The sequence below is a fragment of the Hyperolius riggenbachi genome, chromosome 3, assembly GCF_040937935.1.
Source record: "Hyperolius riggenbachi isolate aHypRig1 chromosome 3, aHypRig1.pri, whole genome shotgun sequence".
In the NCBI taxonomy this organism is placed as follows: Eukaryota; Metazoa; Chordata; class Amphibia; order Anura; family Hyperoliidae; genus Hyperolius; species Hyperolius riggenbachi.
This window is the reverse complement of record NC_090648.1, coordinates 98062692-98088233: the sequence shown is the minus strand read 5'-3', so window position 1 is coordinate 98088233 and position 25542 is coordinate 98062692. Positions and strand designations below refer to the sequence as shown.

The following is a 25542-nucleotide window of genomic DNA, read 5'->3' as shown; positions in this document are numbered from 1 at the left end:
CTTGCATATAACACCCTCAGCAGGCCGGAAAAACTGAGCAGATTGTTAGCAAGACAGTTCTAAATAGGTGTGTTCATTTCTGCTTCTTAAAGGGAATGTCCAAGCAAAATAAAAAAATGAGTTTCACTTACCTGGGGCTTCTACCAGCCCAATGCAGCCATCCTGTGCCCTCGTAGTCACTTATGGATCCTCTGGTCCCCCACTGGCAGCTTGCCGACCTCGGAGGTCGGCGGGACGCATTGCGTACATTTTTACGCATTCCCGCTAGTGCAGGAACATTAACACATAGATTTTTACGCATTACTGGTTCAATGCATAAAAATTTACGCATTGAACCAGTAACGCGTAAAAATGTATGTGTTAATGTTTCTGCACTAGCGGGAATGCGTAAAAATTTACGCAATGCGTCCCGCCGACCTCCGAGGTCGGCAAGCTGCCAGTGGGGGACTGGAGCAGCAGTGAGTGACTACGAGGGCACAGGATGGCTGCATGGGGCTGGTAGAAGCCCCAGGTAAGTGAAACTCATTTTTTTATTTTGCTTGAACCTTCCCTTTAAAGTCAGTCTATCTCCACTTTACCCATCTTTTTTTGTTACATTCTTTGTATATAGTAATGCTAGCTACGGGTACATAGCTACTGGTAATCGAAATTTAAATGAGTGCTGCCCGTAGCAGAGGGTGTTTAACTTACCTTTGTCGCCGCCTGTCACAGGGGCCCTAGTGGTCAGACCGCAAATTGCTTTCTCATCGGTTTCAGCACACAGACCATGCAAGCTTTGGTCGCGATCTTTGCGCAGAAACCGACAGAATTTGGGCAGCAGCCCGACCAGAAGGGAGCCTGTGAGGTATGGTAATTACAACTTTACACACTATTTCAGGGTATAACTGCCACTACCTCTGTTTTCTGAGACAGAGGAACTCACTAACTGGTTATTTCTCAACCTACAAATAAAAACGGTTAAACACACTCTATTCTGTCCGGCTAGTGACCACAGTAGCGTCTCCTTAGCAGTCTGGTTCAGTTTGTGCGGCTGAGAAGCAGGGTAGCGGAACAGTGAATGACTTTGATAAAGTCTTTTATTCACGGGCAATATAAATAATTAATATATACAGACAATTTTTAAAATCAACAATTATTAAAACAGTAATAGCCAGTATGAAAAATAAAAGAAAGGGAAAAAAATACTTAGTTTCATGGAAAGATGTCCTTTTGTAGGAAGAATCATAAAGTCCTTGGTAAAATCCTTTGTTTCAGATCAAAGTTCAGAGTTCAGACCAGGTGGATGCCAGCATATCCTCAAGCTGGCACAGATGAGATCAAGATGGTGTTTCAGGGTGGAGGACACTGAGTTTGGCTCCTCTGCCACTCTTATGCCCCTTAGAATATGAGATGAGTCCTCCCCTTGTCCTGGGGACCAGAAATCATATCTAACCATATATGGGCTCTATCTTCTATCTCACAGAACCGTACAGGTCAGGGCAGATTTACTAACATTTTCAGGTCTGTCTCGATTTACCCAGCAGTCTGATACCAAACATTAGGGGTGGGACCCCTGTGATATCATCAGGGCACTTTCGAACTGCCTAACTGGCAGTCTTTACCTCAGAATGTTCTGAAACTTCCTCAGAACCAGCGCCAGACAGGGCCAAGCCAGCCTGGCAACACAGAAAATATGACACATATAGCAGTTTATGGAATATGATATCCATCTGGGATTTACAGCAGGTCATTCCCAGGCAAAGGCTCTTTTGAAGTTTGGGGACAGCCAGCTACATGTTAGCTCCTCTGCTGGGATTGTAGCCAGAATGTCTAACTTTCCCCAACTAGATTGTTTCTGCCATCCTGCTTATCACCTATATCTGATGGATGGGCCATCAGCACAGCTTGAAGCCAGGGACACTCTGCAGCAGGCTTGTGCCTTTTGGTGGAAGGAGGGAAAGGACTGTCTTTATTAAGAAAAAGAAAAACCAGGAATGTCAGTTCTGCTCGCTGCAATGACCAGCAGATCTGACCAAGAAATTGGAGAAACCGACGGCGAATCTCCCAGATTCGCCTACGTTCCTCCCGGCTGTTCCGTGACAGCTGGGAGAAAGGGAAACTCCAGGTTGCTACAGGTAGCCCCTACACAACCAATCCAGATTCTATTGAACTGAATCGTAATCGATGCAGAGAATCAATTGCGATCGCATTTTCTTCACGGGTGGTTCTAGGACGCGTCTGCGGTCCCGCAACCGTCCGTGACACCGCCTATAGCCAACGTGTTCCACTCATGGTCCACGTAATGTCACTACTTCTTCCTTCCGGGTTTGAAGGAGGAAGTAGTGGAGTTACGTGGACCGAATTAGCTATAGGCGGCGGCACAGGTAAGTTACACCCCCTTTCCAGCGGTCACTGTTATCCAATTTTAAATTTCAATTACGAGTAGCTATGTACTTGTAGCTAGCATCACTATTTGTATATGTATTCTGCTTTCCAGTGTCATTTGTATGTATTTGTTGTGCTGGCTTTATCTTTCAGTCATGGATTTTCTTCCATGTTGTGCAGGCATTATCGCTAAAGACAGCACATCCCTAGAGAAGGGGATATGTGAGGGGCGAGGAAGTGGGCGTTCTCACGATGGTCCGGAGTTTGAGCTCTCTGACATATTCTACTTCTGTCGGCAAGGGATGGAGAGCATCATGGACGATGAGGTGACCAAACGCTTCTCAGCAGAGGAGCTGGAGACCTGGAACCTACTGAGCAGAACTAACTACAACTTCCAGCACATCAGCGTGCGACTCACTGTGCTCTGGGGGCTGGGCATGCTGGTCCGCTATACATTTCTTCTACCGCTCAGGTAGGCCTCTGATAGCTGGGTCATTCTGCATTGTGTCACAAGGAGCTCATGCTTCTGACTGACACTACTGTCACTTCTTTTATAGGATTGCACTGGCTTTCACAGGGGTCGGCCTGCTGGTGTTTGGCACAACCATAGTGGGGTATCTACCAAATGGCTGGTTAGTATTTAGTGTTATGAATTTTAAAGTTTTACAAATTGTTCAGTGGGAAAAAAAAAATCTCAAAAACTGGCCTATATACATATATTGTTATAGCAAAAAGGGTTTTTTTTAATTTGTTTTACTTTGTCATCCAGAAAGTAACTGCCATATTCTTTTATCTGCTATACAAGGTGTTCTTTCTGTGTAATTTAACTTGCATCTGTCAGGTTAACCACTCCCCTCCCTGCACTGCTTGTGACTGCAGAACTGTGGTAACTTATTTTCAGCAGCATTAACATGAATCCCCTCATTCCAACCCCCATATCGCGCCCAAGGGCCACTCGGCCATCAATCCCCTTGGTGGATCGATTCGGCCAGACAATGGCATTGTTCATCACACTCAAGCAGCTCCCATGTGACGTCACTCACGTGCCACTCCATGGGCTCTCCAGGCCTCCCCCCCCCCCCCCCAAATGGCAACAGAACAGTTCACTAGCCTGTAGGTTAACATTCAGTCTGTACAACCCTGCTATGTCCTGATATGCTACTGGCGACATGCTTCTAATGCGTGTACGGTTCTTTAGCCTTAAATATTACACTTCAACAAAAGATCTTTTATGGTATCTTGCCTCTGACGAAGCTGGTTTTGTTGCCCGCGAAACGGCTGTCAGGCTAATTACTGCACTGTATGTCGGGATGATGGGGTTGTAATAAAGGTGACACTTGACTGCAAGCAGTATTAGTTGGTGTGCGAATTCTTTCTGCTCCTGTGTTTAACAACAGATCTTCTCTTGCCAGTACAAATGTGTGATTGTATTTTCACTCTGAATGGAGGGTGTTTGTTTGCAATGCTAGAAAAATGCTGGAAAACTTAAAGAGAACCCGAGGCGAGGTTCTTACAACGCAATCCCCATACAGAGGCTGAGTCTGTCTATAGAGCCCAGCCTCTGTTGCTATTTAGCTTCTTCCAAAGCCCCCCCCTGTGCGCTGTGAGACCCCATTAATCACAGCCGCGCTGTGTGGCTGTGTTTACCTCACTAATGTCAGTCTCCGCTCTCCCCCGCCTCCTGAATCGCTCCGGTCCCCGCCCGCGTCCCTTCCCCCAATCAGCGGGGAGGGAAGGGACGTGGGTGGGGACCGGGGCGATTCAGGAGGCGCGGGAGAGCGGAGACTGACATTAGTGAGGTAAACACAGCCGCATATCGCGGCTGTGATTAATGGGGTCTCAAAGCGCGCAGGGGGGGCTTTGGAGGAAGCTAAATAGCAACAGAGGCTGGGCTCTATAGACAGACCCAGCCTCTTTATGGGGATTGCATTGTAAGAACCCCGCCTCGGGTTCTCTTTAAGTTCCACTTTAACCTCCCTAGCGTTCTGGACGAGCTAGGCTCGTCCGGAGGCCACCGCTCAGGCCCTGCTGGGCCGATTTAATAATTTTAAAAAAAAAAACATGCAGCAAGCACTTTGCTTGCTGCATGTCCTACCCGATCGCTGCCACTTGCTGCCGATCCGCTGCTACCCGACGAGAAAGAGAGCCCCCCCGCAGACCCCGTGCGCAGCCTGGCCAATTGCTGCCATGCTGCGCTTTGGGGTGGATCGGGAGACTCTGTGACGGCAATGACGTCACTCCGTTCGTCGCCATGGAGATGGGGGAAGCTCTCAAGGAAATCCCGTTCAGAACGGGATTTCCTGACGGGCATAGGCGCCGGCGGCGATCAGAGGGGTGGGAGGGATACGGCAGGGAGGGGGGTATCATGTAGCTAGCGCTAGGCTAGCTACATGATTTAAAAAAAAAATTGGGTATTAAAAACTATGCACAGCTGTGCGGCTGTGCATAATCAAAACGCTCAGCGGGTTAAATGGTGGTGACCATGGTTTGTTTTTGTGCCATCATGTGGCATGTTAGTTGCTTACCTGCTGCAAGGAATGTAGGTGAAAGCACTGTGTAATTATTTATTGTTTAGACAGTCGTTATCATACTGAGCTGTAGAGTCCTCCAGGCAAACCCATGATCAGAGGTAGAGCAAGCAAATAATAAAAAGTACATGAAATGCTCTCTGCCCCATACTTTGCATTTTTTTCTGTTGCATAAACATGTTTTCTTGTGAAAGTGATTGTTTGGCACGTTGCGTTGCTCTGTATGTTGTTGGTGAGTTAGTCTCTGTCTCATAGATATTTTTCTCTCCTTAGGTTTAAGGAATTCCTCAGTAAACACGTGCATCTAATGTGTTATCGAATCTGTGTGCGCGCTCTCACAGCCATCATAACTTACCATGGCAGGTATGTCAAACTCACTGGGGAGCTTTTCAGTCTTAAAGGAGTCATCAGGGAAGATAATGTAAATTGAGTGCTACTTACCGGGGGCTTCCTTCAGCCCCAAGCTCCCAGCATGTTCCTCGCCGCAGCTCTGCCCGCAGCTGTTCGCCACAGGTCCGTCCCAGTCCCCGGCGATGAAGTCAGAGCGACCACCAGGTCGCTCTGTACTGCGCCTGCGCGAGCGGCGCTGTCGATCACCGCCACATGGGCCGGAGAGGACAGCGCAGGTGCAGAACTACTGCGCCTGCGCAGTCCGCTCCGGCCCACGTGGCGGTGATTGACAGCGCCGCTCGCGCAGGTGCAGTACAGAGCGACCTGGAGGTCGCCCCGACGTCAGGGACCAGGACGGAGCTGCGGCGAACGGCTGCGGGCAGAGCTGCAGCGAGGGGCATGCTGGGAGCTTGGGGCTGAAGGAAGCCCCCGGTAAGTAGCACTCATTTTACATTATTTTCCCTGATGACTCCTTTAGGGTGGCCATACACCTGTCAATCTGCCACCAGATCAGCCATCAGATAGATAATTCTCTGATCTGAATGTGATCGGAGAGGGGTCTGTTACCTGCCCATACACTGCAGACAGATTTTCAATAGGTGTCAGCAGGAATCCTTGCCTCTTCCGGTGTTTTTTTTTAAAAATGTCACAAAGAGCACCTGTGTCACATGACACCAGCACATGTAGAGACATCAGTACGGGCATTGGTGTCACATGGTACAGGCGTTTGCAGTGACAATTCAGAAAGACACCGGACAAGGCACGGATTCTTGACGGCATGGCGGTTGAGCATGCAACACTCACCCTAGGGTGGCGGTATGAAATCGATCCCTTGGGCCTTGTTCACAATAAAATTGCAATAGCTGATGCCAGCGGTTTGCAATTTTGTGCGCAAATTATTATTTTTTTAGCGCTTACCTGCGTGTTACTGATTTTTGTAAGCGCTTTTGCAGAGCGATTCGTTTTTCACTTCCTGACGTCAGGAAGTGGACTAATTCACCCGGAAATTAATAAATGCAATGTATTTATTCATGAAATCGATGGGGTAATCGTTAGACAAAGCGCTTTTTCAAGCACTTTGCGATTTCCCTATACCTTCCATTGAGGCAAATTACCCTGAAAATGGTGTAGGCAGCGCTTTGGTGAGCGAATCGGAATCAAACTGCTAAGATGTGAATAGGATAAGAACCAGAGGCGCCAAAAAGAGTAAAAAAATACTAGGTTTAAAAACTTGGGGGGAGGTATACTCACCACCCGTTTCACAGACTAAAAGCCAATCGAGACCACAATATTTGGTCAAAATATTCACAGTTTATTAGTACTCCCAGGTGCTACGCGTTTCACGGGATTATCCCGCTTCCTCAGGCAATCAAACAGGAGTACAAGCTAAAAAATACAAAACAATAATATACATAAATAACGGCCCCAAATGCTTGTAATGACTTAAACAATTGAACAAAAGAGTCACTATCCCACAGAATAAAGTGCAGGTATCAGTGCGGGTATGTATCTTAGATTTATGATCATTGGGAATCATTAGGATATCAATATATACAAATGCTGCCAGACTATACCTTAATACAGATATTTAAACTGTTTGTCCCATAGACCACTATTCAATGGTTCCTTTTACCTACCAACTGGTGGCATATAGTAGCTAAAATGATGGTGATGGTCTATTGCTGAATACAGGTAACCGGGTTAAAAAGGCTTAGCATAAATAGAATAATCAACAGGTGTATACTAAAATACAATGCTGTGTATGCATAATAAAATCCTGTCTAGCGTGGACAAAGTAAGAAAGACCTATCTGACCATCAACCTATCTGACCATCTACTATCTGTTCATGAAACAAAATTATTGGAGAAAGGTCTATCATTTTGCCCTACCAATACATCAAACCTAAATGAATTATACACTGATCTTAATGCTTATATACGGAAACTTACGTTAAGACGGCATTTTGCCATAAAAAAACACAAAGATACATCTGCTAGCTCAGACAATGGCTTGATCATTACGGACGATCCATCAATACCGCCGGTAATGATAAACCCAGGGGAGGTCTCGACTGAGAGGTATATTACCACTCAGCTCAAGGGACGCTCTAGGTTCTACCCCACAGCATCTAAAGGCCATCTACTACAATCTTTTCACGATTTAGTTCTAGAAGATCTCCTAAAGATCAACTTACAGGACTCTCCCTCCTCCAACCTTACACATGCAGAACAATCTGCTCTCCACAGACTTAAATCAATATATGACATTGTAATCAAACCTGCGGACAAGGGTGGGGGAGTTGTCCTTCTTAATCGGGCAGATTATTTGGAGGAGGCCTCTCGTCTGTTGGACAACCCCCAACATTATGCCATCCTTGATCACGACCCGACAGATGAATAAATGAACACTTTCTTAAGGGCATTCTTACGAAAAATGAGAGAACTTTCCTCATCAACCAGCACCCCAGAACTCCATTCTTTTATTACTTGCCCAAGATACACAAAACACTCAGCAAACCACCGGGTCGACCAATCATATCGGGTATCGATTCCACTACAAGCAATTTGTCAGTCTTTGTCGATCATCACCTCCAACCTCACTTCCATCTTACCTCAAGGATTCACAGCACCTTATACAGTTAATAAAGGATATAGTTTGGCAAGATAATTATCATTGGCTCACTTGCGACATTATCTTAATCCACCTGGGGTGGCAAGGATTTTTCCTAACTTTTTCTACAGAGAGCGACATCTTACACCTGAGTGGGGTCAGGTTCTAATTCTCCCCACCTGCATATGGAGTGGTTGCCTAGGGGCAACCTATGTTTGTGAGTATAAATCCATTTTAATTTTTGTGTCTCTCCTTCCTTGAAATACCACACCATTTGGGCTCTCGGTCTTTTGTTTTTTGTCTCTAAAGTGCTAAGATGTGAACACTCTCATAGGGAATCATTGCACAAGCGCTTTTAGGGCAATTCTGAAAATCTCCGGCACTTAAAAAAACCCTGAAAGCGCCCATAGTGTGAACAAGCCCTTAAAACTGAGATTTTCCAGCATGCCTATTCAATCCATTTGGCTGGAAATCGATTGAAACAATTGCGTGGCCATGTTGTGGCATGATGCTGAAAATCAAATAATTTATGACCACCCTTACACTACAATACTTACTTACAGTAATTTGAAACAACCAAAACGTGTAAAGTTTAAGACCCTTGTGTACAACAGTGGTACGTATAAAACTTCATTTAATTTACGGTACTATTTTCTTGAAACAGTCAAATTTTGCAACATCAGCACGTAAAAAACATATATCACAACAGTGTGCAATAACAGCATAACACGTTTCACAGCTTTAGATTAGTAGCTTCTCATTGCTAGGTACACACAATTTACTGTCAGATTGATTATTTCCAACATGGCCGATTAGATTTCTGAATGATTTTTCATAGAAGTGTACGGGAAATCGCGCAAAATGTGGATCAGCACATCACCAGGCCGCCTCCGAATAGCCTACAATCAGAGGTGCGCTGAGCCCCCCCCAGAAACTGCAAATGCACCTTGAACCCAAAAGCAAGGCTGCTAAGTGGGAGCAGCTGACCAAAAATGAATTAAATTAGTACATAGCAAAGAAATGAGCAGCGCTACTTAAAAACAGATAAGTGCCTACCTGCAAGAGAGTGCAAGCCCCACTTGTGTACGGAAAATCGTTCAAAAAATCGATCGGAAATCAGATGTTGGAAATAATTTGACAGTACATCTGTCAGAAAATTTTGTGTACTTAGCATTAGAGGCATTTAGTTGCAGTTCTATGTACATGACAATAGAGGTTAATTATCTTTAACCTCCCTGGCGGTAACCCCGAACGTAGTTCAGGGTAAGCCGCGCAGGAGGTTTTCTCAGGCCCTGCTGGGCCGATTTGCTTAATTTTTTTTTTTTTTGCTGCACGCAAGCTAGCACTTTGCTAGCTGCGTCAGCACACCGATCGCCACCGCCCCGCGCTCGCCATGGCGACGGGGGAAGCCCTCCAGGAAATCCCATTTTTTGAACGGGATTTCCTGATCGAAGCGGGCGGGGGGATACCGCTGAGCAGCGGCTATCATGTAGCGAGCCCTGGGCTCGCTACATGATTTAAAAAAGAAAAAACTGCTGCACTGCCTCCTGGCTGAATTTATTAGACCGCCAGGAGAGTTAAACCAAGCAGAAGACCTAATTAACCACTTAAGGACCAAGGTGATAGAGATCTACGCCCTGTTTTGATGGGCTCCTAGTTGGCAGGGCGTAGATCTCTATCACCGGCGCCGCCGCTCCCCGCCGCGATCGTCTGCACGGAATCCGGAGCTCTTAGCTGTCTTATGACAGCTAAGGCTTCCGGGTATCGGCAGGAGCCGTCACTGATTGGCTCCCTGCCGTGTGATCGCTGTGAGCCAATCACAGCGATCACCCTCCGAAAGGCAACATAGTTGCCGTTCCGCCTCCCTCTCCCTGTCACTGTGAGGATCTTTTGTGACAGGGAGAGACGCACAGCCTGCAGCCGTGACAGGCTGTGCGATTTTACCCAAAAAAACACTTTTAGATACATTTATTTACCCCGATCTCCCCCCAATTCATCCCTTGATCCCCTTCCAACCACCCATATATATATATATATATAGAATATATAGCTATATATATATATAGTATATAGCTATATATATATATATAGCATATAGCTATATATATAGTATATAACTATATATATATATATATAGTATATATATATATATATATAATATTTACTGGATTGTGATTTTATTTACTGTGCTTTACTTAGTTAGATAGGGGTTAGTATAATAGGCAGGGTATATAGTGTTTAGGGTATAGTGTAGGGTATTTAGGGTTTAGTATATAGTTTAGTATATAGAGTAGGGTATATAGGGCTTAGTTTATAGTGTAGGGTATATAGGGATTAGTATATAGTGTAGGGTGTATAGGGTTTAGTATATAGGGGTTAGTATATAGTGTAGGGTGTATATATAGGCTTTAGTATATAGCGTAGGATATAAAGGGTTTAGTATATAGTGTCGGGTATATCGTGTAGGGTAAATCGGGTTTAGTGTACAGTGTAGGGTATATAGGGCTGTATATCAGTAGTGTAAAGGGTGGCATATAGGTTCAGGGTTTATACGCTTACGTATATAGTGTCAGTGTGGGGTCTGATATTGTCTGTGCATATACAGGCTTGTTAGGGTATATTGTGTCCTTTATATTGTGTCCTGCACTATATACGTGATGGCGAAGAGATCTTTTACTGCTCAGCAGATTGTAGATCTGATCTGCCAGTCTGGGGAATCCAGTGAGGAATTAGACTCTGAAGAATCAGAGCCTGAAGATTCAGACTCAGAGTTTGAGCCAATCCCTGACAGTGACACCCTACCAAGTGAATCGGACGTGGAGGAGACTGAGAGTTCTGAGACAGCCATGCCAGAGCAGCCAAGCACTAGTCAGGAGCAGGCAGAGAGTGTCGCAACACCCATACAGAGACGCCGCAGGCAACAGAGCGCTTCTACTAAACGTCGCCGCACTGACGTACCGGAGGAATTGCTTCACCCCGTGTGGTCGCCTGCCAACCTAGAAGCACCCTCAATTCCTCCTTTCACAGGCCAGGCTGGAATTAAAGTGCAAACGGCTAACCTCTCCCCAATTCAATTTATGGAACTCATAATCACTGATGAGCTCCTCGGCTCTATTGCTGAGCAAACAAACTTATACGCTCAGCAACACATTGCTGAGAAACCGCAATCCAGCTATGCGAGGCCTAAGAACTGGTGGCCCACTACAGTGGAGGAAATAAAAACATTTTTAGGCCTCACAATAAACATGGGCATTACCAAAAAACCAGACCTAAAACGGTATTGGTCGAAAAGACCAATTCAACATATGGGGATTTTTTCGCAAACAATGTCGAGGACACGTTATTTGACCATCTTGCGCTTCCTCCATTTCAGTGACAATTCCCAGTACCAAACCGGAGAAGATCCAAATATTGATCCCCTATACAAAATTCGGCCCCTAATTGACTACCTATCGCAAAAATTTTCAGAGGTATACGTGCCAGAAAAAAATATAAGTATTGACGAGTCCCTGGTACACTTCACTGGTCGACTTAGGATCAAGCAATACATCCCTTCCAAGCGTGCCAGATATGGCATAAAAATTTATAAGCTTTGTGAAAGCAGCACTGGCTTTACATGCGCTTTCCGAGTGTACGAGGGAAAAGACAGCCAGCTGGATCCACCTGGGTGCCCACCTTATATGGGCACAAATGGTAAAGTTGTCTGGGATCTGATTCACCCTCTCCTGAACAAAGGATACAACCTGTACCTAGACAACTATTACACCAGCATCCCACTATTCAAACATTTAGCGAGAGAGAACACGCCAGCTTGCGGTACCATCAGATCCAACCGCAAAGGCTTCCCTCAGAGCCTTGTCAACAAGCGCCTCAAACCTGATGAATCTGAGGGTCTCCGCAGTGAAGAGATGCTGGCTCTGAAGTACAGGGGAAAAAGGGACGTATATATGCTTTCAACCATACATACTCCTGAAAGCATAACACCCAGGACTGGAGCACAAGAGAAACCTAAATGTGTTCATGAGTACAGCCAATATATGGGTGGTGTAGACCGCAATGACGCGGCAATGAAGCCGTACCTGGCCGCACGCAAAACCAGATATTGGTATAAAAAATTAGGCTTATACTTGCTGCAGTTGGGAATTTACAACAGCTTTATACTATACAAAATGTCAAAAAACCCTCTCAGCAATTTAGAATTCCAGGAGGAAATAGCTGAATCTCTCATTTCCAAAGCTGCAACTCACCCTGGCAGAAGATTTGATTCAGTCGAGAGACTTTCTGGATATCATGTTCCAGAAATTATACCACAGACGGGGAAAAAGCAATACCCCCAAAAAAAGTGTAGGGTCTGCACTAAACAAAAAATAAGGACGGATACACGATACCATTGCCCCGAATGTCCCGAAAAACCAGGACTTTGTTTGAAAGACTGTTTCAAAGTGTACCACACCTGCCTAAATTTTTAACTTGTATTGTCCTTTAAATTTATGGTACACAAAGCGCCAGTAGCCACACATAGGCGATATAATTTTATTCAGAAGGAGCAACTGAAACCCCCCGCCCAAAAAAAATTGCTACATTTATTTTTTCTTCCCAAACATTCCATTCAAATTGAAGTATTGTAGGCATTCACCCCACAAATGATTCAGTAATTCCTTCTGAATAAAACGATACCACATATGCGTGGCTAGACTATTGCTTTAGTTCAAAGCTGTGCTGAGAAGAAGTTGTCAATTATTGAACCTTCAAAGACCATAAATCACACGTTTGCAATTTCCAGCACAGCCCGCTTTCAATTAAGTCTGAGGTAAAAAGTCCCTCAATTTCCCACCAAAATGAACCCATTTTGTAAACTATACCCCCTGAAGTATCCATCCGTGGGGGCATTGATGATTTTGACAGCACATATTATTGGTGGAAATTGATGGAATGTATAAGGACAAAAAGAAAAATTCATTTATTTTATTCAATTTCCACCAATAATCTGTGCAGTCAAAATCATCAATGCCCCCATCGATGAATACCTCAGGGGGTCTATTTTACAGAATTTGACAGACTCTTTACCTCAGACTTCATCAAAAGCGGGCTGTATTGGAAAATGCAAGCGTGTGATTTATGGTCTTTGAAGGTTCAATAATTGACAACTTCTTCTAAGCACTGTATTGGACTAAAGCAATAGTCTAGCCACACATATGTGGTATCGTTTTATTCAGAAGGAATTACTGAATCATTTGTGGGGTGAATTTCTACAATACTTCAAAGCGTGTCTGTCACAAAACAGAAAAACTGACATGTCTGAATAAAAAAATGATTTTTTCTTTTTGTCGTTATACATTCCATCAATTTCCACCAATAATCTGTGCAGTCAAAATCACCAATGCCCCCATCGATGGATACCTCAGGAGGTCTAGTTTACAGAATGGGGTCATTTTGGCGGGAATTTGACAGACTTTTTACCTCAGACTTCATCAAAAGCGGGCTGTGCTGGGAAAAGCAAGCGTGTGATTTATGGTCTTTGAAGGTTCAATAATTGACAACTTCTTCTAAGCTCTGTATTGGACTAAAGCAATAGTCTAGCCACACATATTTGGTATCGTTTTATTCAGAAGGAATTACTGAATCATTTGTAAGGTGAATTTCTACAATACTTCAAAGCGTGTCTGTCAAAAAACAGAAAAAACTGACATGTCTGAATAAAAAAATGATTTTTTTTTTTTGTCGTTATACATTCCATCAATTTCCACCAATAATCTGTGCAGTCAAAATCACCACTGCCCCCATCGATGGATACCTCAGGAGGTCTAGTTTACAGAATGGGGTCATTTTGGCAGGAATTTGACAGACTTTTTACCTCAGACTTCATCAAAAGCGGGCTGTGCTGGGAAATGCAAGCGTGTGATTTATGGTCTTTGAAGGTTCAATTATTGACAACTTCTTCTAAGCTCTGTATTGGACTAAAGCAATAGTCTAGCCACACATATTTGGTATCGTTTTATTCAGAAGGAATTACTGAATCATTTGTGGGGTGAATTTCTACAATACTTCAAAGCATGTCTGTCACAAAACAGAAAAACTGACATGTCTGAATAAAAAAATGATTTTTTCTTTTTGTCGTTATACATTCCATCAATTTCCACCAATAATCTGTGCAGTCAAAATCACCAATGCCCCCATCGATGGATACCTCAGGAGGTCTAGTTTACAGAATGGGGTCATTTTGGCGGGAATTTGACAGACTTTTTACCTCAGACTTCATCAAAAGCGGGCTGTGCTGGGAAATGCAAGCGTGTGATTTATGGTCTTTGAAGGTTCAATTATTGACAACTTCTTCTAAGCTCTGTATTGGACTAAAGCAATAGTCTAGCCACACATATTTGGTATCGTTTTATTCAGAAGGAATTACTGAATCATTTGTGGGGTGAATTTCTACAATACTTCAAAGCATGTCTGTCACAAAACAGAAAAACTGACATGTCTGAATAAAAAAATGATTTTTTCTTTTTGTCGTTATACATTCCATCAATTTCCACCAATAATCTGTGCAGTCAAAATCACCAATGCCCCCATCGATGGATACCTCAGGAGGTCTAGTTTACAGAATGGGGTCATTTTGGCGGGAATTTGACAGACTTTTTACCTCAGACTTCATCAAAAGCAGGCTGTGCTGGGAAATGCAAGCGTGTGATTTATGGTCTTTGAAAGTTTAATAATTGACAACTTCTTCTAAGCTCTGTATTGGACTAAAGCAATAGTCTAGCCACACATATTTGGTATCGTTTTATTCAGAAGGAATTACTGAATCATTTGTGGGGTGAATTTCTACAATACTTCAAAGCATGTCTGTCAAAAAACAGAAAAAACTGACATGTCTGAACAAAAAAAATGATTTTTTCTTTTTGTCGTTATACATTCCATCAATTTCCACCAATAATCTGTGCAGTCAAAATCACCAATGCCCCCATCGATGGATACCTCAGGAGGTCTAGTTTACAGAATGGGGTCATTTTGGTGGGAATGTTACTATTTCAGTGACTTAGTGCTTCAGAGAAATGATGTACAACGCAGAAAACAAGCATTGTAGATTTTGTTCACTGAAAAGCAAAATTACACTTTTTTTCACAGTCTCTACAATGTACCAAAGATGTAAATAGTTTTCATTTTTTTTGCACATATATATTAGAAACATATGGCAGAATACATTTTGAAAAGAATTTATGTTTTAATTCAAGATATATACATATTTTTGGTTGAAAATTTCAGACAATATACATTTTTTTACTTTTTTTTAGCATAAATTCTCTTAAAAAACATATAAAATTCCATTATCAATATAATTAAGTGGTATAGATAAAAAGCCCTATTTGTTCTGAAAAAAACAATATCACATTTGTTTGGATAGACCAAAAATTTACTGAAATATCTAAACTCAAACAAAGCATGTCAAAACCAAAAAAAACGCTCTGGTCCTTAAGGCCATTTTATATGTTGGTCCTTAAGTGGTTAATCATCAGGAATCAGCCAAGGTAGACAATACTCATGCTATGTGCACACAATACAATTTTCTGACAGATTTACTGTCAGATCAACTATTTCCAACAGGTCCGGTCTTATTTCCGATCGATTTTCCATAGAGGTGATCAGAAAATTGATCGGAAATAAGATTGGACCTGCTGGAAATAGTCGATCTGACATTAAATCTGTCAGAAAATTGTATCATGTGTACCTAGCATTAGACTGTAAAAATGTTTACCGGCCTTTCCTAACCCCCTACCCATTATTTTTCTCACTTGGGTGCCTGAAAGTCCAGTGATGGCTGAGGCTTTTGGCTGGGTGTCCATTGTGCTCTGGAGATGAGATGCTACTTTCTCATGTCTTTCCTATTATAGCCACTGACCAAGCTGGGGACTTTTAAGAAGCATGCCTTTTGTGCAACGATCAGCACATCTTGTTGTTGATTTGCTTTTAATGTAAGCACTATGTATGTCATTTACTGTAAACATTTTTGGTGCCAAGCAAGTATTTTTAAAATGGTACTAAAATCATTTTTTCAGACCAATTACATTATTGATCTGGGTCTCATTTTAAGACTTTTTAATTTTCACAACAGTTCTCTCTTGTTCTTTACAGTGAAAACCGGCCAAGGAATGGCGGGATCTGTGTGGCCAATCACACCTCTCCCATCGATGTCATCATCCTTGCCAGTGATGGATATTATGCAATGGTATGTTGTGTGGGGCATTAGGTAGAATTTTTTTTTTTACGTGGAGTTGATGGAATTGGCTGCTTTATTGTCCTCTTCTCCTTGTAGGTGGGACAGGTCCATGGTGGGCTGATGGGAATAATCCAGAGAGCTATGGTAAAGGCTTGTCCACACATCTGGTTTGAGCGCTCTGAAGTCAAAGATCGACATCTCGTGGCCAAAAGGTGAGGGGCAGGGAAGGTTTTATAAATACTTATTTTACCTCAGCAGTTCCAAACTCCATACCAGTTCTGTCAATTCCTGTCAGTCTAAATCCATGAGATTACATAAGCAGCCTTATCCTCATTATGGCTTGGGCAGCCTCTGTAAATTGTCTTTCCATTCTGCTTGTTGTTTTTTAGTTCTAGCTGCAAACATGGTTAGAGAAGTAGTGGTGCGCACTGACACTCTCTGTGACCACATGCAGCTACTGTGTGAAGTGGTGATCGCCTACCAAGAAAAACAAACACTACTGCTCTCCTCTACTTCCCATCAAATGGGCCTTCATAAAGCGTCAGTCTGAACCCTACTTTATAAGCGTGACACAAGCACTGAAGTGGCAGCAAATGATTACCTTCAAATTAACTGTTATTTTGAAAGTGACCATTTCAATCTGGCATATTTCCACCTATGTGAATCTTGCAGTAGTCTTGAGAAGTGCTGTTTTTTTTTTTTGTTTTTTTTTTCCCTGAATAAAAAGTAGCATTTTCTAGCAAACTTGCTCCTCTCCCATTATAAATAGGCCTGATATTTTTAAGCTAACCTCATTGTTCTATTTCCAGCAAGTTATATTTTGTCTTGCTGTGTATCAGTTTACATTCCCTATCCTCTCCTCAGGCTGACAGATCATGTGGAAGACAAAAGTAAACTGCCGATCCTCATCTTCCCTGAAGGTAAGAGCTGTGCTTTGTAGTCTGCAGCCTCGTGGCTGTACCTCCCGCCAAATGGGCTTCATTCAGTGTTGAGCAATTTGAGGACGTTGCATTCTCAAGCAACCGGGGCCTAAATTTAACACTGACCTCCCCCCAAAGAGAAAATGCAGAGCAGCTGGCAGCGGAAGCTACTTACCAAAGCTTCGGCCACCGGTCCTCTTCACTACCTGCAGCTGCTCTGCTGCATTTGCTCTGTATGACTCCTGACTCGTGCATGTGACCTGGTCAGGTGACACATCGGGAACCATACGAGATGAGGATGCAGTTAGAAGTGAAAAGGACCAGCACCCAGAGTGCTCCCCCTGCTGACCTCCAGTTAGTTGAGACTTCCGGATGGTTAACCTGGTTCTTGTTAACCGAGACTTTTCCTGTGTGTGTGTATATATTTATATTTCTTGCCGTGATTTATAAATAGCTGTAGCATACATGTACTGGTAGTGAAAGTTGCAGTCACATGATCAGTTTTCTTCCACTCCCCTGACTCTCAGATGAGGAGTCTGAGGCTGTGGGACACTGAAGCACACATCACTATGTAAGGCAGTCTGCAGGCTGACTATAGGTTTTCGTCACCCAAGTCAATTGCTTGTAGTCATCTTGGAATTACATTTTAGCATTGGTACAGGTTTCCCCCAATGTTTATATCAATGCTGGTGATCCACAAAGTCATATCAGAAATGACAAACCGCTTTTGTGATCTCCACAGCATGGCTACTTTTACACAGTCACCCCATCCTCTCTCCATACAGCGAAACCCTTAAAGGACAACTGAAGTCAGAAGAATATGGAGGCTGCTATATTTATTTCAGTTTAAACAATACAAGTTGCCCAGCAGCCCTGGTGGTCTATTTGGCTGCAGTAGTATTAGAATCACACCTGAAACAGGTATGCAGCTAAGTTTGTCAGATCTGACATTGTCAGAAACCCCTTATCTGCTGCATGCTTGTTCAGGGTCTTTGGCTAAAAGTATTAGACACAGCCGATCAGCAGGATAGCTGGGCAACTGGTATTGTATAAAAGGAAATATGGCAACCTCCGTATGCCTCTTAATTCTGGTTCCCTTTAAGTTCTCACCCAGAACAATTATTAATAGCGTTATCAAGTAACATTTATTGAGCATCTGTACAGCCCTTTAGGTTTTAGCCTTAAGGTGCAAGACGGATCATGTATCTGTGAATTAAGGTGGCCATACAACCATCGATTTTCTTCTTTGATTCCTTGCAGATTCGATTCATCTGCTGGGAATTGAATCCCCAAAATGTCAGATCGATCAATTTTTGATCCATTTTAAACAAAATCAGTTGAAAGAGTCAATCGAACAGGATGGAAATTTTAAAACAATCGGAAGCTGGGCAAGAGCATTGGCAGATCAATGGCCTGTAGCCACTGGCGTAGGGCCCGCGGTCACAGGGGTAGCCGTGGCGACCGGTCCCGCCTCCTGAAGAGGCAGGGGAGGGGCCCGGGGGCTGTGTTTCGGAGGACCCGGGCCCCCGCTCTAGTCGCCGCTCCCTCCCTCTAGCCGTCAGACCTCGATCAGGCGGAGCCGCGGCGACCAATAGTGTGGGCGCTAGGACCCAGCGCTCGCACTGATATGCGGAAGTGACATCACTTCCGCATATAGAGCGGGTGCGTCCGGCGCCCGCTCTTACTGTTCGGGTCGCCTGCTGATCGAGGTCTGACGCTGCAAGGTAAGGGGGAAGCGGCGGTGGCGGCTGGGGGGAGCTCCCTGTCACTCACTAGCTAAAGGGGCTCCCTGTCACTCACTAGCTAAAGGGGCTCCCTGTCACTCACTAGCTAAAGGGGCTACCTGTCACTCACTAGCTAAAGGGGCTTCCTGTCACCCACTAGCTAAAGGGGCTCCCTGTGACTCACTAGCTAAAGGGGCTCCCTGTCACTACCTAAAGGGGCTCCCTGTCACTCACTGCCTAAAGGGGCTCCCTGGCACTCACTCACTGCCTAAAGGGGCTCCCTGGCACTTACTCACTGCCTAAAGGGGCTCCCTGGCACTCACTCACTGCCTAAAGGGGCTCCCTGGCACTCACTCACTGCCTAAAGGGGCTCCCTGGCACTCACTCACTGCCTAAAGGGGCTCCCTGTCACTCACTCACTGCCTAAAGGGGCTCCCTGTCACTCACTCACTGCCTAAAGGGGCTCCCTGTCACTCACTGCCTAAAGGGGCTTCCTGTCACTCACTGCCTAAAGGGGCTCCCTGTCACTCACTGCCTAAAGGGGCTCCCTGTCACTCACTGCCTAAAGGGGCTCCATGTCACTCACTGCCTAAAGGGGCTCCATGTCACTCACTGCTTAAAGGGCTTATTATGTGCATTTACTGGTGAAAAGCTGTCTCTTATTATGTGCATTTACTGGGGAAAATCTGTCTCTTATTATGTGCATTTACTGGGGAAAAGCTGTCTCTTATTATGTGCATTTGCTGGTGAAAAGCGGTTTCTTTTTATGTGCATTTGCTGGTGAAAAGCGGTTTCTTATTATGTGCATTTACTGGTGAAAAGCGGTCTCTTATTATGTGCATTTACTGGTGAAAAGCGGTCTCTTGTTATGTGCATTTACTGGGGAAAAGCGGTCTCTCATTATGTGCATTTACTGATGAAAGGCTGTCTGTCATTATGTGCATTTACTGGTGAAACGGTGTCTCTTATGTGCATTTAGTGGGGAAATTTTGTCAGTAAAAATAATCTTTGTCAGTAAATTTTTAGGTATTTGTCAGTAAAAAATTACATGAAAGGTTGGCAACACTGGCAGGCTGCGCAGCGTAGGGTGGCCGCAGGCAGCCATAAATACGCAGTGTGTGACTGCGTCGCACTCGCAGAACCTCTCAGCCTGCGTCAGTCCAGAGACTAGCAGACTCGCAGGCAGCCAAAGCCAGCCAGGAGCAAGCCAATAGAAGAGGGGTAGGAATGGGGTATCACATGCATGCGTAAAGTGGTGGAAGGTGTGGGTGTGATTAGGCAGGACATGGGTGTGGTTATGTGGTTGGGCGTGGTTAATTTAACCACTCCCATAGGCGCCAGAGAAAATCTTGCACCCAGGTGCCAGGCACCCCAGGCTCACCCCTGATTGCATGGGTACATTTGTTGTGTTGGTCCTATAATCTGTCCAGGGAATTTATGCTTTATAATGTAACATTTTATTGCAGTGTTTTTAGTATTCTGGAGTGGTTAAAGTGAACCTAAAGGCAACAAAAAAAAAATGAGATTAACTCACCTGGGGCTTCCCTCAGCCCCCTGCAGACGATCGGTGCCCTCGCAGCTCCGGTCCAATGCTTCTGGACCCGCCGGCGACGACTTCTGGTTTCGCCGTCACCGGCCGACAGGCATGGGAACGCGAGTGATTGTTCGCGTTCCCAGCCTGTATATCGCCCCCTATGCTGCTATTGCGGCCTCCTGGCCGCAATAGCAGCATAGGGGGCGATATACAGGCTGGGAACGCGAAGAATCACTTGCGTTCCCATGCGTGACGGCCAAACCGGAAGTGTTCGCCGGCGGGTCCTGGGCCATCGGAGCGGAGCTGCGAGGGCACCGATCGTCTGCAGGGGGCTGAGTGAAGCCCCAGGTGAGTTAATCTCATTTATTTTTTTTTGACGTTAGGTTATCTTTAAGCACTTGTATTATTATCCTATTTAAGTGTGAAGTTTAATTAGGCATGCTTGTATAATACAAATTGGTATTACCAGTCAGCTTTGTGACCCAGTGCTAAGGTGTGTGCGTGCGTGTGTGTCAGTCAGCAGCAGTGTGTGTGTGTGTGTGTATATGTATATATATATATATATATATATATATATATGTATATATGTATATATGTGTGTGTGTGTGTGTGTGTGTGTGTGTGTGTGTGTGTGTGTGTGTGTGTGTGTGTGTGTGTGTGTGTGTGTGTGCAAGTTTCTAAACGAAAGTGTGAACCGGGCCTTATGCTGGGAATACACGGGTTGATTCTGGGGCTCGATTCTGCGCCCAATCGTTTTTGCCACTCAAATCTGTGGGCGATTCTCTTATTTTCCGCTTGTTTTTCTTATCTTTTTCCATTGTCCCCAATGCAGAATCGAGCGGCAAAACGATCGAACGTGTTGTGGAAACGTGTGTGTGTGTGTGTGGGGGGCGGTTGTTGCCGGGGGGGCGGGCCCACATCCAGTTTCCGCATCGTGGCCCAGAGGTTTGTAGCTACGCCACTGCCTGTATCTTTGCACTGCATAGAACAGTGCAACTCTGCAGCTCCATCAATTTTTCAGTAGATTCCCTGCTAGAATCTATAGGAAATGTATGTGCTGTGTATGGTAGGAATCCATTCCGTTTGAAATGATTCTTTTCAGAAAGGAACATTGGGTAGAAATCTTATGTGTATGGCCAGCTTTAAAGAGACTCTGAAGTCTCTTTTTTCCCTACTTTTGGCTTATAATTCTCTTCAGCATTAATGCCCCCCCCCGTGGCAGATGGGCGATTTATTAGTGAGAAAGCGACCTGCAAAGTTCTACGACTTTGCAGGTCGCAGATCATGCTGCCCTGACACGCAGGGCTTCTCTTCCTGGAGAGGCTAAGCTTTGAGCTGTAGCTCAGCCTCTCCGCACTCAATCTCCGCAAATCTCCACCTCCTCCCCGCCCCTCTCAGTGAAAGAAGACTGAGAGGGGCGGGGAGAGGCGTCGATCAGCAGAGATTGATTGCAGAGGAGGCAGAGCTGCAGCTGAAAGCTCTGCCTCATTGAGGAAGTAAAGCCCTGCGAACCACGGAGCTCTGCAGGGCTAATCCTCTGCCATAAATCACCCATCTGCCTGCAGCGATTTCACTAAAGCATTAATGCTGAAAAGGATTATATGACAAAGACAGAAAAAAGAGACTCTGTATTGAAAAAAGTTTTTTCCTGGGGGGTGCTCACCTCGGTAGGGGGAAGCCTCTGGATCCTATTGAGGCTTCCCTGTCATCCTCTGTCCCATGGCAGTCTCGACAATTTGTCAGGCTGTGCAATATTTACCTTTCCCTGATCCAGCGGGTGCGCTGTTGCGGCTCTCTGCTCAGAAATAGGCAGAAATAGCCATTCTCAGTCAGGTCCGCTGTACTGCAAAGGCGCAGGAGACTTGCACCTGTGCAGTAGAGCGGACCCGACTAGGATAAACGATTTCCGCCTATTTCCAAGCCGAGTGCCGCTACTGCGCTGGAGCCGGGAAGGTAAATATTTACATTCCTGCCATTTAGGGAGCTCGATCGCTGCCACCGTGGGACACAGGAGGACAAGGGAAGCCTTGATAGGATCCAGATGCTTCCCCTACCGATGTGAGTACCCCCCAGGGGGCATTCTTTTTAGATACAGATCCTCTTTAAGCATTTCTTTCTTCATTTCATAGCAAGTCATTCTGGTATGGTTAGAGGGGGTTGTAGTTGTGTTGATAACTGTCATGGCTCTGTTTATTACTGTGGCCAGATTTAGGTTCAAACTACACATGAGAAATGACTCAGTGATGTGCAAATTACCACCAAGATCATATTAAATGGCAACAAGCCAGGAAGTTAATGTAGTTACAACATAATTCTTGTTTGTCTGCCAAACCTCTAATTTGCTTCTTGAAATCCCTAAGCCAAGCTGTTGTTTATTTCAGTCTCCACCTTTGCTTGATATAAGCCTTAATGCTGGGAATACACGGTTCGTTTTTGCCTTCGTTTAAACCTTCGTTTCGATTGTGCCTTTTGTCCTTTTCGATCCCGAAATAATCGGTCATACGGTTAATATCACCACCCACGGTTTCGTTTTTTTTTTCGATTCTGATGGTTTTGTTTTTCCAATGATCGAAGGCTGCAAAGAAACGAAACGAAAATCCCTTTTTACAGGGACGGACTAGCATAAACGAATATATAATCGATCTGAACAGCCATCAAGCCTACCAATGGCTCGATTAGATGGATAAAGAGAGATAATATCAAACATGTTCGATCACTAGTCGTTCGTTTTTGGGGTCTATTAATCGAAACTATAATGAGATTATGACTATTTTCACATACGTTTTCAACACTCGATTCGTTTACCGAACGAATCGAAGGTTTAAACGAAGGCAAAAACGAACCGTGTATTCCCAGCATAAGGCTCGTACACACGTCTGATCAAAGGCAACGACGGGTCCGTCGTCACCTCCCGCTGGGCGGGTTTTCAGCAGACAGTATAGCGTGTGGACTGATAAGTTTTTCTGAGCTGGGCGGATCATCACTGAATATGAAGAATTTCACCCTTTTTGCTGAATTTCCATTGACTGCAGGACTTTTTCCCTTTTACAGACCTGGTTTTCTCTGACAAACTTGCCCATTAGCTTGACACTGGTGGTGAGTTTGTTTCCACCTTACAGTTCCCCCTTAAATTTTACAGCAGCATTTTTAATGGAGTCATTCATCCAGAAGAGTGTTTGTGTGGACAATCCCTACATGAATAGTGTTGAGAAATTGGAGTTTATACAGGATTCTTTTCAGGCGATGTTTATTGGCCTGTCTAATCTCTTCATATCTCTCCTGTCAGGAACTTGCATCAATAACACGTCGGTCATGATGTTCAAGAAAGGAAGCTTTGAAATAGGAGCCACTGTGTATCCTGTGGCCATCAAGGTGCGTTTTAGATGTCCGTTGTTCATGTGTGATGTAGAAGATTAAAGGTGCCCATATTACTCGATTTAGTGGGGTGTTCGACCTTCCAATTTGATAATTTTTCGGAAGAGAATCTGTGCAGCAATCTGGCCGGCCGATAGGTATTTTGATAGCTTTCTGTGCGAAATCTGTCGCATGGATCAATGGGGAATGATGGGAAAGCTTGCTCACAAGGGCGCAATCGGGTGTGTGGTGGTGCACCCTTCAGGTAGGCGGATGAGGGAGCTGCGTGAACAATAGAATCGGCCGTCACTGGGAATAAGTAGATCTGCGAATCACTTGTGCTTGGGAGGACACTGTACACATGACTGATCCCGACTTGAATCAGGTGTGTGTACGAGGCTTAACATTAAGCAAGGGGGGGGGGGGGGGGGTGACACTTGTATACTGGGGGGGGGGGGGGTGGCAGGTAGCAGTGATAGGATGATTTCTAATAGATTTCATGCTGATTCTATTGTAAATCGCTGTACAGTGTGTGGGCAGATAATGGATCCCTCTCTGACCAGTGAGGAATGTGTGGAATAGTCGATCTGGCCACACATCAAGTAACATATGGCAAGATTAAGAATTTCATATTTATTTTTTTCTCTGCTTGCCAGTATGACCCACAGTTTGGTGATGCCTTCTGGAACAGCAGTAAATACGGGATGATCACCTACCTCCTGCGAATGATGACCAGCTGGGCTATAGTGTGCAGCGTTTGGTACCTCCCACCTATGACGCGACAGGTGAGATCACACCTTATTAACATGTATTTACTGGGCACCATCAGATTACAGTAATGAGACCTGTATGTGCTAGCAAGACAGTTTCTAATGTTAAATTCCACTTATGTTTTCAAATGAACAGTTCCTTACAGGACAGCTCTGAGCACTGGAAGAGCTTCAGCAAATATTATTTCAGCTTCTTACATTATGTGCCTGTATAAACAACCACCTTTGCAGAGTGTGCAACAGAAAATGCTAAATGGGATTGGTAGTCTACTGTAGTTTAAGTATAACGCTTTAGTTCATGCTTGTATTCCATGTTGTGTTCAACCTATAATTTACAATGCATAAAGATTTATGCATTGCATATAAACATTTTTTTTTGTATTGCATGACTGGCTGGGCCAGGAAAACTGTATTCCTGTGCAAATTGAGCGAGCAATGGCATAATCCCCAATTCACTTTCACAAACAATGACAAATCCAGGAGGGTGAGCTAAGGTCTTAAAGGGAGCTGAAACTCCATATTAACCAGTTCGCATCCTACATACAGTATAATCACGTCATTGTAAGTGGCTCTTGAAAGCCACATGACGTGATTATAAGTCAGTTCCCTTTAAGGAGCACCGTGCATGTGCTAGCACGCGTCTGAGCTCATTAACCCCCTTCCCTCTAACTACACTAACCAAGGATGCCCTCACAGGGGTCCGATCCTCCAACCCCCTGCCCGATCACCTGTAATTTAGCATTCTACCCCCCCCTTCTTCTCCCATGCTGCGATCGGGCAGCATGGAGGATTAGCATGTAAACATACCTCACCTCGTTCCAGCGCGATCAGCCTACCCTCCGTGCATTACCGCTGCCTGCGTCATTATGCCGAATGGATCGAGTACCGGCTTGATGACGTCATCAAGCCGGGATGCATGGAGGGGAGGCTGATCGCGCTGGAATGAGGCAAGGTGAGCTGTTTACATGCTAATCCTCCATGCTGCTTGCCCGATCGCAGCATGGAGGGGATGGGGGCATAATGGCTATCTGCGGGCTATCTAAGGGGGAGAGGGGGCAGGATCATTACAACCTGGCCATCTATGGGGAGGGGGGCAAAGGGACACACTCGGCTATCTATGGGGGCAAAGGGG

General features: G+C 44.7%; 1 protein-coding gene across 1 annotated transcript in view; it reads left to right on the top strand.

Annotated features, from left to right (window-relative positions):
- GPAT4 (glycerol-3-phosphate acyltransferase 4) overlaps positions 1–25542 on the top strand; it is a 63480-nt gene that overhangs the window by 30099 nt on the left and 7839 nt on the right. Inside the window, exons 4-11 of the mRNA XM_068274657.1 lie at positions 2545–2836; positions 2922–2996; positions 5166–5255; positions 16024–16117; positions 16205–16320; positions 16973–17028; positions 23573–23658; positions 24297–24425. Of these exons, the coding sequence (XP_068130758.1) occupies positions 2545–2836; positions 2922–2996; positions 5166–5255; positions 16024–16117; positions 16205–16320; positions 16973–17028; positions 23573–23658; positions 24297–24425 (938 nt within the window). The remainder of the gene's footprint in view (positions 1–2544; positions 2837–2921; positions 2997–5165; positions 5256–16023; positions 16118–16204; positions 16321–16972; positions 17029–23572; positions 23659–24296; positions 24426–25542) is intronic.